Here is a 15,468-nt window from a genome sequence, read left to right on the forward strand (position 1 = left end):
TCCCTGCAGCTGCATGATGGGGGAAACAGGCCGCAGCTCGTGGTTGGACTGCGAAGCTGTCTCTAATCTGCGCATCCAGGCCATCCGCAGCGCAAAGGTCAGTGGCATTGGCACTAACTGCTGCACAGCTGGGCGGCAGAATGACGCGGTTGCCGCCGAAGGACCCCTGAAGCCACCTGGAGCCACCAGGCGGTGTGCCGGTAATGACATCACTAACAGCGCTACAGCAAGAGCACTAAGCTGGCGGGCAATTTAGCGGACGAAGATGCTGTGATTCCACACCTCGGTAAGGTTACCAGAGCCTGCTGACTGAGCTCTCAAGCTTGCCGCCAGGCAGGCAGTGGACGCTCGTTTATACCTACCTGTATCCAGTGCAAGTAAGTCAAGACACCTCACAATGGTTTCTTTCTTAAGAGTCTATGTATTTACTTTATTTTGTCCCATATCGCGTATTATTATGAATAGGAGCCAATCTAGAAGGTCAGGCCCTTTGTTGCTGTTGACTTCATGAGTATAACGAAACAAGCAATACTTACTACGCTGTAAATGTGTCCAAATTTTGCACCCAGTTTCCAAACTTTCTAAAAAAAAAAAAAAAAAACCATCTCGCGCTTCATATTATACAAGTACAAAGAAATCCCAGAATCGAACTCATTCCCCATGTTGATCCCTTGTCTATAAGCCAAGCCTATCCTCAGCTGAGTAAAGGCGATGCAAGTGTATCTCTCAATGCCTCGATGACTCCGCACCAACAGCTTCTTCTCTAGATATGACTGAGGCATCGTCTGCGTCTGAGAAGCCTCCCACCACATCGTCTGAAAACGCAACCGTTTTCGTCGAGGTTGATTTACGAGAAGGCTCGAGCACGTCTCCATTCCACGGCTTGCACTCTTTGACGTGTTCTCCACACCTCAGACAAGTCCAGCCCTCGCCCTCTTCCCGGTCCAGGCGCGTCGCAATGCAGACGAAGCAGTAGATGCATCCGCAGGGAATGGCTTCGTATGGGTTGGTAACATCAGTCTGCGCCGATCCGATCACGCCGCTAGATGCTGCCGCCGCCATAATTTCTGATTCTGACGACGCCGCAGCGTTCTGATCCTGGTAACAGATGGCACAGGTCCTTTCTGGCAAAAAGCCGTACTCGCCGCTCGCAGTATCGCCAACTTGTTTTGTGCTGACAATATCTTTGGTTTTCCGCCAGGTGCGGCTCAGCCATCGCCTCCAACGGTTGATGCCAATCAATGGCAGAACGAAGAGGAGGAATTCGGTGAAGGCGTGCCAGACAAGCTGGCGGTTGAGGTATTCAAAGGAAACTTCGCGGCTGACGTGGCTTGTGGGAGGCGCAAGCCGCATCCGCAAAACACGGTCGAGGATCGTGCGATACTGTCCGCGGAAGAGGAATATGAGAAAGGAGACGCATGCCGCGGCAGAGTGGACTGTTGTCAGCCCAGACGTCAATCGAGATAGCCTCTGCACCACAGGGGGGGGATCGCTGTATCCATCGTCCTGGTCTACGAGCCAGTCTTCCCATCTAGTCCATGCATATTTTCCAAACACTGTGACAAGGCCGTACAGCGACTTCTGTAGCTTCGTCGGGGGTGCCAGCACAGGGCCCCCTTTTCTGGCGTCGGTGTATTTGAGGTTCTGCAGGGCCGCTCCGTACGTCGCATCGTTGTCCCAGACCGTAAGCTTGAAAAGGATGGCCCTTAGCGCCAGCATGATCTCTGCAGACCAGTCATCCTTGAGATGTCCGCCGGCATAGTACTTGAGGGCATCGCCGACTTGTCCCTTGAGGAGCTCCAGCAGCTCTTCATCCAAGAGCTCGGCATCGACCTGCGCAACACGGAACGCAGGCCGAGTGTTTTCTATGGAAGAAGCCGAGTCCCACGCATTGGCAAGGCGGTTGAGCGGGTATGGCAGACGCTGCAGCTGCGTGTTCACGCGAGAGGCTTCGCGCTGAGCCGCGGTCCTGGCTCTGTGTTCGGCCTCGCGGGCCTGTCGTCGGGCAGCGACGCGCTGCTGGGCCTGGACGAAGCTCGAGTCGTTCATCAAGTCGGCATTGAGTTGCGGTTATGGATTGTCGTTGTTTGTCGCCTTGTGTCGTGTCGCTCCGTTGTGTTGTCAAGGATGCATTGCAGTGACGGCGGCTGTTGAGAGGCGCTGCGATCCGATTATGAAAGCTGAACGGCTAGATCGAATCAGCCTGAGCCGAGGTCTGGCTGGGGTGGCTTCGGCTCGTGGATCTGTGCGAGGTCGGGCCCACCAGCCGGTTCCAGCTTCCACAGCTCGATTTAGTGTGCGTGAGTTGCTTTTCTGTGAATATGGCGTCGCATTCTGGAGTATAGGCAGTATAACTTCATGTGCCGGCTAGCCATCGCAAGGCTTCTACCTAGGCAGGTCATCAGGCCCCTTGACGGCTTGTACGCGAGAACCAAGTATCATGTGATACAGTCCGTTGATCGTCTCAACTCGAATCCGCTACTACACCCAACACACTTCCAAATTAAGACCCTCCGGCGGGGTTTACATGAAAATCCTCCAGTGATGGCATCATATCCATGGGCTTCATGTTTTGTGAACACAATTTGACGCATTTTCACTCTTCCTGCTTACCATGATCTGTCTGCCTCCTATCAATAAAAGTCATCTTGTGGATGGAGCGCTGTTGACACGGCGGATACTGATATTGCCACAGCCACTTGTGCTCCCTATCAGCCATTACCGAGACTTGAGAAGCCACAAGGATGCACGAGATCCGTCAGACGAGTTGGGTCGGTAAGACTGTAAGACCCTTCATGTGCCAGCCAGACACATGGCTGGGGTCCAAGGTAATGCATAAATAAAAGCAATGACTTTCCCATGTCTAGGTGGTTTCTTTATCCCAACCTGCTGCTCGCAATAACTAGACTCGACTTAAACTCACGCCTTCACGAATATACGCTGTGATTCCTCTGAAGAGAGCGATTTCTCTGGACTTGTTTCGCCTTGTCTGACTCTCATCAAATTTACGATTTTAAATGGCGCGCGGTTAACCGGACTGTTGCCTGGCCATCATCTCACTTTGAAGCTGAGAGGCGTCGCGTCTGCTCAGAAAACAACGCCGTCTGTTACGATACTTGTGCTATAATCTTATCGACGAAGACGAAGCATGAAGTCCACCACGAACAGCAGCAACATCTCATGTCATTCTGTCCTGGTGCCATTTGAGGGGCCCCAAGCAATACCGCCCAGCCCTCGGCCTTATACCGCCACTCATGCCTCCGCCTATACATATCGCTACCGAAGAATCCATCATAGAAAAACTCGCAATCTACCGCCTTGAGCTGCCAGCCTCGCGAACGAATCGGATCAGCACGCTCTCCCCAGGCTCTGTGAAGGTCGCATCGCATCGCATCTACATACAACATACAGCACATACAGAACCCCTACAGGCACTCTTCCCACTAAATCAGCGGCTCCTCCCCCGCTACGCTCCCCATCGCGTTAGACGGCACTAAAGTAGCAGACCCGCAGACAATGCAGCCTAGCTCTAAACCGAGCTTCTTTCATCAACACCACGAGAATCCACCACGATTGCCTTCTGGATCCCGCATATCGGGCGCATCTGCCTGGCCGCTGCTTGTGTTTGCTGCTCTCTTATTCGCCATCACCAGCCGTATGACTCATCTCTCGTCGCCACAACGCGATCCCGCCATATCACGTCGATCAAAACATCGCATTCCTATAATAATAGCTGCTGCTGCCTCTTTCGCGCGATTGCAACCCCTGCCCCGTCGTTCACGCCTTGGGGGCTTTCTACAAGTTCCCTGACAAGGCCTTAGATCGTGGCTTTGGGAGCTCGGCATACTTTAAACGAGATCTTGAAGGATTTAGTGGCATTGGCTGATTCTAGTGTCAATCAACACCACCATCCCTTCCCTTGAACGCAAGGGAAGAGTCGCAACAAGCAGCCGGAGCCGCCTACCCGACTTACTATCGCTCGTTTTGCCAACCCGCATTCCAGTCACCATCCTTCGTGCCAATACCTTCCAAATCGTAGAAATATGCCGCCGCGCCGGCGCGAAATCCCCGCCGAAGGCTCATGGCGCCTTGTCGATGGCGAAAATGATAGCTTCGACACAAGCATCATTGATACGGCGTTCGGAGACGATTTCAGCCCTCCCTCAAGCGCTATGCCATCTTCTGGATTGCCCACTCAACAATCCTTTTCGCAAAGTCAGGGCAGCATGAGCTTTGCGTCTCAAGACAGCATCCGCGATTTTAATACCTTCCAAGACGACGAGCAAGTCATCTTGCGCCAGCCTTTCCGGCCAACCCTGACTTCAAGCGCTGCTACGTCTATGCAGCGTATTTCGTATCTGCGACCCCCCGAACTACAGCTCCGCATGCCTCTCGTTGAAGCCAATAATCTAGTAGCGAGCGAGGCCTCGCGAACTGCAAAGGCTGACGATGATACCGAGGAAGGTAGCGTATCGTCAGAAGACGAGCGCCACGGGGCTTGGCACGAGGATGAGGAGAGAGAATATGCTAGGCTTCTAAGGGAGCAGAACGAGACTTCGCTTAACTGGCAATACGCCGAGCCAAATTCGCCATCATCATCAACTTCAAGCTTTTCTCAGAAACTAGCCCAGGCCTTTGCCTTCTTCTACCGTTACACCGCAGTACCTCTCATAATCGCCCTCACAGCATACCTCTTCTATTCGAATGGTATCTCGTTTGAGAAGATCCAGTCCTTTACTTTCGATTCTATAAATGAGATTCCCAGCGTTTCCAACTTCCAGCTTGGGTTTTTTGAAACCGAGAAATCTAGCCGCTCTGCTACTTCTTTCATTGATTTCACCAACCTCATGGAAGTTCAATCGGGATTTGAGAGTGTGCTGGACAAGAGCGCTTATGGCCTCTCCATGCCACTTGAATTAAAGCGTTCAGAAATCGCTACTCGAAGCTTGAGATCTCTCCTCAAAGAGAGCGAAATCGTGGCTAGGGAGGATTTCATTATGGAGCTCAATGCTTACATAGACAAGGTCGGTCAGGCAGGAGGAAATCTGCAGACATTTTATATCCATGTCGGATCAACAGTTGATTCCGTCATCAATATTAACCGCTGGACTCTTCGTCACATCAACTCTCTGTCCATGGAACCAGAGGCGCCTTCTCTACCTCCTGCCGTGGCCTGGATTGTCCGGCCCCTAAGTCTATTCAAATCGTCAGAACAAGCTGGTAATGATCGGGCTTTGCTGGATAAATACTCCGAGCATATCAACCTTGTTCAGGATCGATTAGATAAGATAATTGAGGAAGGAAAAGCTCTCTCATTACTCCTCCACCAAGGCCAGACTCACCTAGGCGCAATTAATGACCAGGCCCAACGCCTCTCTAGCGCAGAGAAAACCAAACCAAAATCATTTATATCCGCTCTCTGGGCTTATATCGGGGGCTTAATGGAAGAAGAGCGCAACTTCGATGAGCAAATCACCCTGCTAAAAGAAGTTAATGTACAATATACAAATGCAATGTCTCATCTCTCATCTCTGATTGATGAGCTCAAGGATATACGACTCTATCTGGGAGATCTACTCAAACGCAACGATGAGCCTTCCGTAGCTTGGGGAGAGGAACCAAGGACCCAGACTCATACCACGCTGAGTGAGCAGTATGAAATTATTAAGAATGCCCTGGAAAAGCTTGAACAGGCCAGAAAGAGAGCAGGAGTGAGCGAGTCAGAGAATGAAACAGAAACCAATGTCCAGGCCCAGACCCAGACCCAGGCCCAGATCGAGACTGAAACCGAAACTGAGATAAGAGATGAGATTATTTACTAATGGAAGTGGAGCAGAAGGAAGCCTCTAATGGTTTATCATGGCATAGAACGAGTTATTAAGAGGCTATGGGTTTTTATCTGGTCATTTTTGTCCCCTTTTTTGTTGTTCCCTTTTCAGCTTTACGTTTCTTTTGGCGTTGTTTCATTCGTCTCACATTAGGACTTCGCGGCGTTTCCGCAAGTATAGCTGCTCGAGCACTCTGATTTTAGCGTCGCCTCAGAGCTACGAGATATTGGCATCATTTCCTTTTTTTTTGTGTATAGGTACTATAGGGCATTTAGGTATAGGCATCTGTCATGGAGTGGAGTAAACCAAATCAATAGGGAATTCAAACATTAGCCAATAATTGCTGTATCGGTGATTCCAAGCCCTGAGATTATATGCTAAATATGTTATTTATCCATATCCATCATTCTAATTGACCATATGCACCTTATTATAACACCGTCGGAATCATAGTTCTTCATCTTCATCCTCTCCCGTTCGCCGCTCTCGCCCCCTTTTCCTAATAACCAACGAACTCGCTGCTACGTTCTCCCTCCATCCGCGAGCAGCCAGAATCGGCTTCAGGAACCCATCCACATGCACCGCCCCAAATACCTCATCCTCGCTATCCCAGTCCTCTTCTTCATCTCCGCGCCCAGGATGTACAAGTTGCATATGCCGTCGGAGGTTCTGCTTCCGCGCAAAGCCCGTGGTCGAACGCTCGCAGGTTGGGACCGGACAGAAGTGGAAGCCGGCCGAGGAGCGCGACCGGGATCGAGATTTGGAATGCGAGCGGTTTCGTGGGGCTGATGACACAGAGTGAGACGAGGAGCGTCCGCGGAAGGGCGAGGAGCTGAGGCGGCGGTTTGAAAGGCGGCTATGTGATGGCTGGCGAGATGTACGGCGAGATGATAGAGCGGTAGCAGCATCTTCTCCGCTATCCGAATCAGAATCGTCATCTGGACTGTTAAGGTTAATTTTCTCTGGGCGATATTCCATTGTGTGAAAAGGCGGTCCTCTCGAAGCAGGAACTTCGTCCAAGCGCCGCATAACCATTCCCTCGCCAAATAAATTCGCACATCGCTTAGCCGCCTTTGCAATTACTTGGTGAGAAAAGCCTGCCAGCGCAGCGGCACCAATGACATCGCTCCAGTCGCGGAGGCCGAGCCTGCCAAGTCGTCTCTCCTGGGCACTAGCCTGCGGATCGATTCCCAGCTCTTCCTCCTCTCTAAGGAGGGCCGCTTCACGCTCCAGTTTCTCATCACCCTGGCGGAGCCATTCTTCGAATGCTGCATCTCTGTCCTTTGCGGTGCTTGGGAGTCTCCTGTGCGATTCGCGTGCGATGCGAACCAGCATTTCGTCGTGAGTCTCTCCTTCGCGAGGGACATGCACTTTTCGTGGACGACCACGTTTGCTGGCATTAGGCGTAGTGGCTCCGTCTGTGTGTGGAGAGGCTGTTGCTCCTGTGAGCTTCGTGCTGCGAGGACGGCCACGGCCTCGTTTGGGACCAGAACGAGTGTCGGATTCCGAGTCGGATGTTGCGGATGAATCAGATGCATAATTTGTGGTGGCGGTGCGGGCATTGTGAAGAATATGTAGTGTAGCATCTAACTGCGAGAGAATATGTCGAACAGATGGCTTAATGAGTGCGTAGGATAAATCGTCGTTGCAAGACATTACTGGTTCGTATGTCTCTGGGGTCTTCCTCTTCTTTCCACCTGATCGTGCTGAGTGGAGTTCATCCTCACCATGGCTTCGACCTCCCTCATCGAGCGGCATCATCTTCATATCTTCCTGACCAGAAACAGAAGAGGGAGACGACGGAGCTGGTATATTTGACACTTTTCCATCTTCTCTCTCTGATCCTCCTATATCCAAAGAGATCGGATCTCCCTCAATAGATGCAAGTACCGTTTTCCTCTTGCTTTTGTGAAAACGCTCTCCAGCTATTCTCAGTATTGTTGCTCCGAGTTCATCATGCAATTCAGAGCTAGGCATCTGCTTCTCCGTCTTGCGAAATGTAAATCTGTCATAACCATCATCCTCTCTCTGGGTATCCTTCTGCCGCGGCACGTGCCTTTCATTTATCGGCCATGCGGTCCAAACTTTTGGTGGCGCCCATATACCTTGTTGCCCATTTTCCTATCACCAAAGGTCAGCCAGCGTTCTCGTTCGCATTCATAAACTAAGATCCAGATGCGGTAGATCAACAGGGTAACTTAATAATGGGTAGGCATACCATAGTAACCGTGACATCCTGCGCCGTCTTAGCATCTTTGCCGCGCTTCTTCAGCGCAAACGCGTTGTACAAATGAACCGCCAAATCTTGGTCTTCCACAGCCTCCATCGACTGCCAGAGCCGCCGCTCTTCTGCCGTCATGCGCTGCCATGTTCTCTGGTGTCCCGTCCAGCGATTTGGTCGATTATCATGTAGGTCTTGAGAAGTGACAGATGCGATCTCGTCGCTATCGAGATCCCATTCTGGAGAACTTCGATCCATGTCTGAAGATCACCGCATCACTCGATATCGATAGATGGGTCTTTCATGCGTCGATAAATTTGAGAGTCGTTCCGTATTAAAAATTTTGAAAAGAAACTTCTGATCTTCTTTTCTTTGATGAGGTCAGCATTTAACGTCAATATTGATGAGAAATGAGGTTGAGGTGAATTGAATTGCTCTGGTGAAAAGTATAAGTTCACGTGCTAAGAAGAAATTTCAAGTCCCTCTTACCAAAGCACAGTCTTCCAACTTTTATCAACGAATTTATGGCTCTCAATCAAAGTATCACTTCCGTACACTTTTTATCTCAAAATCATCTCTATTAAGGATAAAAAAACATTTTATTTAAACCGCATATACGCCGTTGAAACCCATTTACTACTAGTATATTAAATAGTACATCCCGAATCTATGCCTTCGCCGCCTTTTCCTTCTCCACCTTTCTTCTCTTTGAGCGCAGCTTAGCATCCTCTGCACTCTTCTTGTTGTTTGTGTACTGCATCTGCTCGAAAAGCTTTCTCTTCTTCTTGCTCAGCATACCCTTGGCTCGCTCCAAGTCTTCGGCCTCTTCGCGGGCCTTCTTTGCCAGGGCCTTTCGTGCATCCTCCTTGGCCTTAGTCTTGGGGTTAGCCGTCTTTGACTGGACGGTTTTGCCGGCCATCTCTGCTTCAAGCTCGATCTGGCGCTGGAGGGCATCATTGTGATCTTCTTCTTCCTCTTCCTCTTCATCATCCTCATCCTGCTCATCCTCGTCCTCTTCGTCCTCGTCTTCATCTTCATCTCCTGATTCTGCAACATCCATGCCTTCTACAGTCTCATCCGCATCAGCCTCTTCATCATCGTCACCAGCCTCAAGGGCTTCATGTTCAGGCTCCTGGTCCTCAAGAGGCATTGTCGGGTCGTAGGCGCCTTGCACCTTGCGGACGAATGGACTCAGATGCGGGGGAAGTGATGCACCAGGTGCGTACAAATGAGGCTCCTTCAATTCGCCATCGTTGACGGAATCCCAGACCCACTGGGGCTGGACATATATCCGGCCAGGCACACGTCGGTTGGCCGCCAGCTTCTGCGCAGTCTGGTTGTCCTCACCATCGCCATCCTCGTCCATTGAAGCTTGTATAGGGGGTCGGTCGACAATCTGGTGTGTGATTGATGGATCTAGTTCGTCCGTTGTGAAGGCACCACCACCAAGCACGGCATCCCAGCCAACTCGCTTGCAGCCAAATGACTTGAGGATGAACTCGAGTGGCTGGCGGGGAGTCTCACGGGACAGGTAAATTGTGAAGTTGGAGAAGAGAGAGTTGGGGTTGGTGCCATTGTAGGATGGCTGGAGCAGGATGTCGCCTCCAGGAGCAGCGGGCTCGAATTTGTCAATGGCACCAGCTGCATCTTGGTCAACCTCGTCGCTGTCTCCATTCTTGGCTTCTTCAGCGGCAGCGCCGTTTGAGTCGCCATTCGTGATGCTCTTCAGAACTTTGTTGACAGCGGCTTGAACCTTAGGATCCGGCTTGTGAGCAACATCCTCCAACTTCTTCTGCTCTTCGCCGCCAATTAGAGTCTTGCCCTCCAGCGTAAAGGCACCCAGCTCGGCAGCATTCTCATCCTTGACGGCATCAAACTTGGGTGGGTACTTGAGGCCAATTGAGGTGTACAGTCTAAAGTTGACGAAGCCGAGGAGCGTCATGTAGAACTCGACAAAGGTTCCCATGATGCGGAAGTCGACATCGCCAACGATTCGCTGGTTGAACCTGTAAGGAACCAGCCATAGAACGTCTTCACCTTGAATGTTTGCCTGATAGTAGATACCCTTGATGGACAGGAAAGACTTGGTGAGGCTCTTTGAGACAATGAGATAGTGCTGGAACTCGAGGCACAGTCGCTCGCAGCGGGCAATCATCTTTGCCGGCACCATAGAGGTCGACGGCAGGTTCGCGAAGAGGAAAAGCATGGAGAGACAGTCGTCCAAATCCCTCAATGCGTCAACAAATGTCGGGTAGCGCTCACGAACCACATGATCCAGAGTATAGGTCGGCTTTCCCGTCTTCTCTGGGCGGCTGGCATTGGTCTCTAGTCTCTTGGCGTCGCTGACATCTCCTCGACCCAATGCCCTTGAGATCTTCTTCTCCAAGGACTTGTGGTCGCGGAACTTTTGCACTAGCGGCTCATGGAGAAGATATTGAATGTCTTTGGTGTAGTAAAAGGTTGTCGAGGCGGTAGAAGACTTGGAGACCTTCTTTTTGCTGCGAGGCTCGCGAGGGTAGATTCCCTTCCAAATGCAAAGCTTGCGGAAATCGGGAAGGCTGAGTTGCAGTTTTCGGATCGCCTGATTTCGCGTCACAAAATTCTTAGCCGCACCGGCCTGTCCCTTCTTCTTTATCCGCGCCATTGTGTTGATTGTTGGCGATATATGGTGTTGATGCTCGTTGGGAAAAAAAGGACCGCGGGGCAGTACAATCGCCAATTGTATGAACTGAACTTTTTTTTTCTTCCTGCCAAGCTGGAAATTTTAATGCCATGCGCCACCGCCCAAGTCTCTGCCGTTAATGGGACTAGCCTGCCAATTTGGTCTCACCGCCCGACCCGCCTAAGCCACTCACAAGCCACTTCTCAGGTCCGCCTGTAGAAGCCTGGAGAGCAGCGCTAAACATGCCAGAGGATCGCTAACACCAGTTATTGGCCAGCAAGGCTGAGCTGCGGCCAAGTGGCCTCCGTAGCGATGCTAGCAACCTCCCAAACCTGCAATATCCGTTCCCCCTCGCTCAACATGGCCTAGGAGATGCCATGTCGACCACCACCACCATGACTTTGCAGAGCAAGGTCGGCGTCTTCGCTGGCGCTGCCTTGCTGAGGCTCATCCTGTTTGCCGCATTCCCCAGCCTGCCCGATCTGCTGACCGGCCGCGTCGAGATCTCCACGCCCGTGACGAGCTTCAAACGATGTAAGGCGCATCGCGAACCCCACCGCAGAGACACGGCAATTGAGCTTGATGCGCTGACTATCTTTTGATTTTCGCTGTTGGCGACTTAGTGCAAGAGGGACTGTTCTTATACAACCACAATGTTTGGCCCTACGACGGCGGTGTCTTCCACCAGGCGCCGCTGCTCCTCCCGCTATTCTCGCTGCTTCCAGACGTCAAGACATGGCCCATCTTTACGGCAGTGCTGTACATCCTCGTGGACCTTCTCAGCGCATACGCGCTCCTCATAATAGCAGATTCGGGAGAGGCCGGCCAGTCGAAACTCTACACATCGCCCCGGCGAGCGAAGAGGTCCTCTGGGCTTCTGGTAGCTGCGGCGTATGACAGCCCCCCATCCACGAGAGTGAATTCAACGGACGTGCAATTGGTGCTAACCGTAGCCATGCAGCTTCTTGTTTAATCCCTACACTCTCGCGACTTGCATTGGCCGCTCAACCAGCGTCTTCACAAACTGCGCGATTCTCTTTGCCATTGCAAAGGCCCTCTCCGGCTCCCCCTTCAACGCCATGGTCGCCATCTCATTCGCCTCATATCTATCCATGTACCCGATTCTCCTGCTCCCACCTCTTGTTCTCCTCGCCTATGACCGCCAATCTGAAAAGCGACGTATCGGCTCCGTCATCCAGTTCTCGGTTAAGACTGTCCTGATCGCCTCTGCCTGCATTTCCGTCCTCTTAGCCATGTCCTTTGCCCTGACAGGCAACTCGTGGGACTTCTTGGCTCGAACATATGGCATCCAGCTCACTTTATCCGACCTAACTCCCAACGTCGGGCTGTGGTGGTACTTTTTCATCGAGATATTCGACTCGTTCCGGGCTTTCTTCCTGGCCGTCTTTTGGCTACACCTCGTAATCTATGTGGGTGGCCTCTCTATCCGACTGCGCACCCAACCTCTGGCTGTCTTGACAATTCTCCTGGGTATCTTCGCCGTCTTCAAACCATACCCATCCATCGCAGATACCAGCCTGTTCCTCGCCATGTTGGCTTTATACCGGCACCTATACCCCATTATGCGATATACATATGTTGCCTCCGCCACCATGCTATACGCGACCTTCCTCGGCCCTGCATTTTACCATTTGTGGATATACGCTGGTAGTGGCAACGCCAACTTCTTCTACGCCATTACACTGGTGTGGAGTCTGGCACAAAGCCTGTTTGTATCTGATCTGACATTTGCCGTGTTGAGAGATGAGTGGGAGGTGGAGAGGCCAGAAATGGTGGGCAAAGAGATTCGACAAATATAGAGCGACTGTTCCGCCCGCTGGATTGAAACACTAATAGATTTTCAAAGTGATTGGGATATCGTTTTGCGGATCAAACATATAAATACATGGGCGATGAAAGTGGCTCATAAGAAGCAAGCATTTATCATAGCGAAAGAAAACCATTAAATATAATGATATTACCAAAATGTTGAGATTATGTTCTTCTTTCTTTCCTCTTTCTTTCTTTCTTCTTCTATTTCTTTAATCTACTTCGGAGTCCACTTCCACCAACCTTCCACCAGGCCCTCCGTGATCTCGAGTTCCTAAATCAAGACCACTGGGTACTGGCTGATAGGGCCCCATAGCACTACTTAGCATCGAGCCGAGCTGTCCAAAATCGCTCAGCCTCGACTGCTTCCGCCGAGGCTGCCAGGATTGAGTGGATGCTCCGAACGGCTGCATCGCCCTATAGGTCTGGAACCCATAGCCAGTCGCCAGGCCGGTAAGTACCACGCCCACGATCAACATCAGAGCTCTCTGGTCTAAGCCTTTCGTCTGCTGTTCCGCCCTGCGGCGTACTTCCGACGCGTATTGCTCGCCTACGTTGGGGAGATGGCGTAATACAGAGTCGAAAACGCGGCCGCTGAAGCGAACGGCAGAGGTCGGGTCGGGGACCGCCCAGGGAAGATTGCCGCGTCCGGCGATGTTTCTGGCGAGCATAGAGTCGACAAATTTGTGTAGTCTTGGGGTTTTCGATTCAAGCCAATCTTTGAGGAACGCTCGGGGTATAGGAGGCTTCTGCATGAGAGCTAGATATCCGAATGCCAAGCAGTCGAGTGAGGTAACTGGAGCGTCAGCGAAAAATCTAGGGTGATCTTCACTCTCTCCCTGTATTAGATCATCCAGCACCGTCAGACAGTCTTCAGTCAGACTAAATAACCGGATTGCTGTTGCCTGCTCTGGCGTCATCTCCTCATGGACAGTCTTCTTGATCATCAAAGGGATATGCCGCCGAAACGTCTCAGGCAGTGCGTCCCTTCCAGCACTTAGATGAAGGCCGCTACTAGGATCAAAATCGCTGTCCAGTTCGGCGAGTCCGAGGTGCTCGGCACGCTTGATGGCTTCTGATCTAATCAAAGTTGGAACCGTCCACGTCAGGGGGAACGATAGCAGTGAGCTATATGCTGGTCTGGTAGTAGTGGCCCAATTAGCCGCGGAGACATAGAGAGACAGGTCTACAAGAGGTCCTGCGTGAGCCCGCAAGTAGGCGCTGTAGGCGACGCTGTCTGCGCGCTGGATAGGGCTGAGATTCTGGTCTAGGCCATCACAAAGGGCTGTTGATGCCAGGTACTGGACAATGGGCTGGAATCCGCTTGTCCAGTTACCCTCATGATTTAATGCTGGTAAGAGATCTAATCACTAAGAATCAGCCATCCTGCATTGACATCACTTCCGAGACCGAGCAGCTCCGAGTGGAATGAGTGAATGAATGGTGAAGAGTGAAATTAACGGCTTACTCGATGGGCTGACGGAGGGGTCGTTGCTGGGTATGAGACGCCATGATGAGGCGGGCAGCGCGTTGTGAAAGTAGGTTATAATGGCTAAGCATTCTGCATCAATAGATGGCAGCCCAAAAGCTGAGCCCCAGACATGAAGATGTAGCATCGCGGAGTCGTTGGATTTGCCACGTAGATGATGTCTGCGCAAGGTGAAAACTATCGCGGCAGTTTGGGAGGGCAGTGGCGTTTCGATCCAATTTGCGGTCAATTCTCTTTGAGTGATTGGCAGATTGATGTACGATTTCTTGTGATGAGATGGTTAGATTGTCAATATCAAATCGTTCGTTGCCTTTGACGTTGAAAAAGATTGGGACTAGAACAAGAGGCATCAATTCCCAAGAAAGGTTTGGTCGCTGGTCCACAATTTTGGCGAATTCTGTCAATGTTACTGGTTCATGTACTTTAAGATGCGCCACCAGCAACGTCTTCGAACCTACATGTCTGTAGTGGTCTAATATTCGTTGAACGATTTGTAGTATTATTTTCTTCAGATTATATTTATTTCATCATTTATTTATGATACGTTTCAGTGAGAAGTTGGCTGTGGACTTCCCCGCAATCGATATGCACGTACATACATGTATGATGTGGCCGTGCTAAGAAAGAAGGGATTGACTTTGTACAATGGGATTGTAGACTTTAAAGTGAAGCCTGACAAAAAAAAAAAAAAAAATTTTTTTATCCTGTTTTTTTCTATGTATTATTCGCCAAAGGCAACGATATGTGTTTGTAGTTGCGGGTGCTTGCGAGCTACTGTCTTTAGACCACGTAGACTGCCAACCGATGTCATACTGTATCTCGATCAGACAATATAACCCGTCCTAACAGTGATATCCAAAAATGATTTTTTGCAAGACAAGATTCAGCCCATGTGAGTTTAGGGCTCCGTCAGTTCAAAAATTTTAACTTGTAGTGAACCAGACAACACCGATAATGTCTAACTTTAGAGGTGGGCATCACAAACAATTACACAAGATGCGCATATAGTTGACCGTATAAAAATACCTTTACACATAAATCGCGATACACTTGTAAGTGGAGGAGGAGAGAGAAACTCAGCTGCTATTTCCAGCATGTTTACTTACAACTACTTCATGAGCCACTGCCTTTTTCCAAGTCGGATGTTTATTGTTCCATGGTTTCATCGCAAAGGAGCTTTAAATTCATTCATTCAATCAGTACACATTTTAGTCATCAAACATACTATTCAATTATGACGGTTATAAAATCTATTCGGACCGCTGCACTGCATTTCTCAAGACATTGGCCAATGCGGTATCTTAGAGTGGGATGTCACTTATACACATCTGCTTATAAAACGATGTGATGGTAGGTAACTACAGATTGCATCCTACCCATGACAAGCTTCATTCTTGAGAACATTCACGACTCAGTAAAATCTGAGCACAACAGCTCA

The 15,468-nt window shown here is 50.5% G+C and overlaps 6 protein-coding genes across 6 annotated transcripts; 2 read left to right on the top strand and 4 right to left on the bottom strand.

The window, feature by feature from the left end:
* Positions 1-388: 388 nt before the first annotated feature.
* Positions 389-2,274, bottom strand: PEX2 (peroxisome assembly protein (Peroxin-2)). Its single transcript, XM_024908130.2, has one exon. It carries the CDS (start codon positions 2,047-2,049, stop codon positions 727-729), a length of 1,323 nt encoding a protein of 440 aa, XP_024760154.1. The 5' UTR covers positions 2,050-2,274; the 3' UTR covers positions 389-726.
* A 14-nt stretch (positions 2,275-2,288) lies between these two features.
* TrAFT101_005663 (uncharacterized protein) lies at positions 2,289-6,165 on the top strand. The gene is made up of 2 exons (XM_024900231.2): positions 2,289-2,828; positions 2,907-6,165. The coding sequence occupies exon 2, from the start codon at positions 4,044-4,046 to the stop codon at positions 5,820-5,822; it is 1,779 nt and encodes a 592-aa protein (XP_024760155.1). The 5' UTR covers positions 2,289-2,828; positions 2,907-4,043; the 3' UTR covers positions 5,823-6,165.
* TrAFT101_005664 (uncharacterized protein) lies at positions 6,089-8,468 on the bottom strand. The gene is made up of 2 exons (XM_024909815.2): positions 8,047-8,468; positions 6,089-7,949 (listed from the first exon to the last, which is right to left on the bottom strand). The coding sequence occupies exons 1-2, from the start codon at positions 8,305-8,307 to the stop codon at positions 6,276-6,278; spliced, it is 1,935 nt and encodes a 644-aa protein (XP_024760156.1). The 5' UTR covers positions 8,308-8,468; the 3' UTR covers positions 6,089-6,275.
* A 158-nt stretch (positions 8,469-8,626) lies between these two features.
* On the bottom strand, positions 8,627-10,747 carry NOP7 (mRNA-binding ribosome synthesis protein nop7). The gene has a single exon (XM_024908131.2). It carries the CDS (start codon positions 10,691-10,693, stop codon positions 8,717-8,719), a length of 1,977 nt encoding a protein of 658 aa, XP_024760157.1. The 5' UTR covers positions 10,694-10,747; the 3' UTR covers positions 8,627-8,716.
* Positions 10,748-11,036: 289 nt separating this feature from the next.
* Positions 11,037-12,698, top strand: TrAFT101_005666 (uncharacterized protein). Its single transcript, XM_024900270.2, has 3 exons — positions 11,037-11,245; positions 11,335-11,602; positions 11,673-12,698. Exons 1-3 carry the CDS (start codon positions 11,089-11,091, stop codon positions 12,529-12,531), a joined length of 1,284 nt encoding a protein of 427 aa, XP_024760158.2. The 5' UTR covers positions 11,037-11,088; the 3' UTR covers positions 12,532-12,698.
* On the bottom strand, positions 12,689-14,332 carry TrAFT101_005667 (uncharacterized protein). Its single transcript, XM_024901907.2, has 2 exons — positions 14,010-14,332; positions 12,689-13,904 (listed from the first exon to the last, which is right to left on the bottom strand). The coding sequence occupies exons 1-2, from the start codon at positions 14,155-14,157 to the stop codon at positions 12,754-12,756; spliced, it is 1,299 nt and encodes a 432-aa protein (XP_024760159.1). The 5' UTR covers positions 14,158-14,332; the 3' UTR covers positions 12,689-12,753.
* Positions 14,333-15,468: the final 1,136 nt, after the last annotated feature.

This window comes from Trichoderma asperellum, chromosome 3, assembly GCF_020647865.1.
Source record: "Trichoderma asperellum chromosome 3, complete sequence".
NCBI lineage: Eukaryota > Fungi > Ascomycota > Sordariomycetes > Hypocreales > Hypocreaceae > Trichoderma > Trichoderma asperellum.

Bases quoted from the DNA above. Each gene is read 5' to 3' on its own strand.
- PEX2 (XM_024908130.2), bottom strand. From the start codon at position 2,049: ATGAACGACTCGAGCTTCGTCCAGGCCCAGCAGCGCGTCGCTGCCCGA.
- TrAFT101_005663 (XM_024900231.2), top strand. From the start codon at position 4,044: ATGCCGCCGCGCCGGCGCGAAATCCCCGCCGAAGGCTCATGGCGCCTT.
- TrAFT101_005664 (XM_024909815.2), bottom strand. From the start codon at position 8,307: ATGGATCGAAGTTCTCCAGAATGGGATCTCGATAGCGACGAGATCGCA. The intron at 7,950-8,046 runs GTATGCCTACCC...CTTTGGTGATAG, and splicing joins AGGATGTCACGGTTACTATG to GAAAATGGGCAACAAGGTAT.
- NOP7 (XM_024908131.2), bottom strand. From the start codon at position 10,693: ATGGCGCGGATAAAGAAGAAGGGACAGGCCGGTGCGGCTAAGAATTTT.
- TrAFT101_005666 (XM_024900270.2), top strand. From the start codon at position 11,089: ATGTCGACCACCACCACCATGACTTTGCAGAGCAAGGTCGGCGTCTTC. The intron at 11,246-11,334 runs GTAAGGCGCATC...TTGGCGACTTAG, and splicing joins CGTGACGAGCTTCAAACGAT to TGCAAGAGGGACTGTTCTTA. The intron at 11,603-11,672 runs GTATGACAGCCC...GTAGCCATGCAG, and splicing joins GGGCTTCTGGTAGCTGCGGC to CTTCTTGTTTAATCCCTACA.
- TrAFT101_005667 (XM_024901907.2), bottom strand. From the start codon at position 14,157: ATGCTACATCTTCATGTCTGGGGCTCAGCTTTTGGGCTGCCATCTATT. The intron at 13,905-14,009 runs GTAAGCCGTTAA...CTTAGTGATTAG, and splicing joins CCCCTCCGTCAGCCCATCGA to ATCTCTTACCAGCATTAAAT.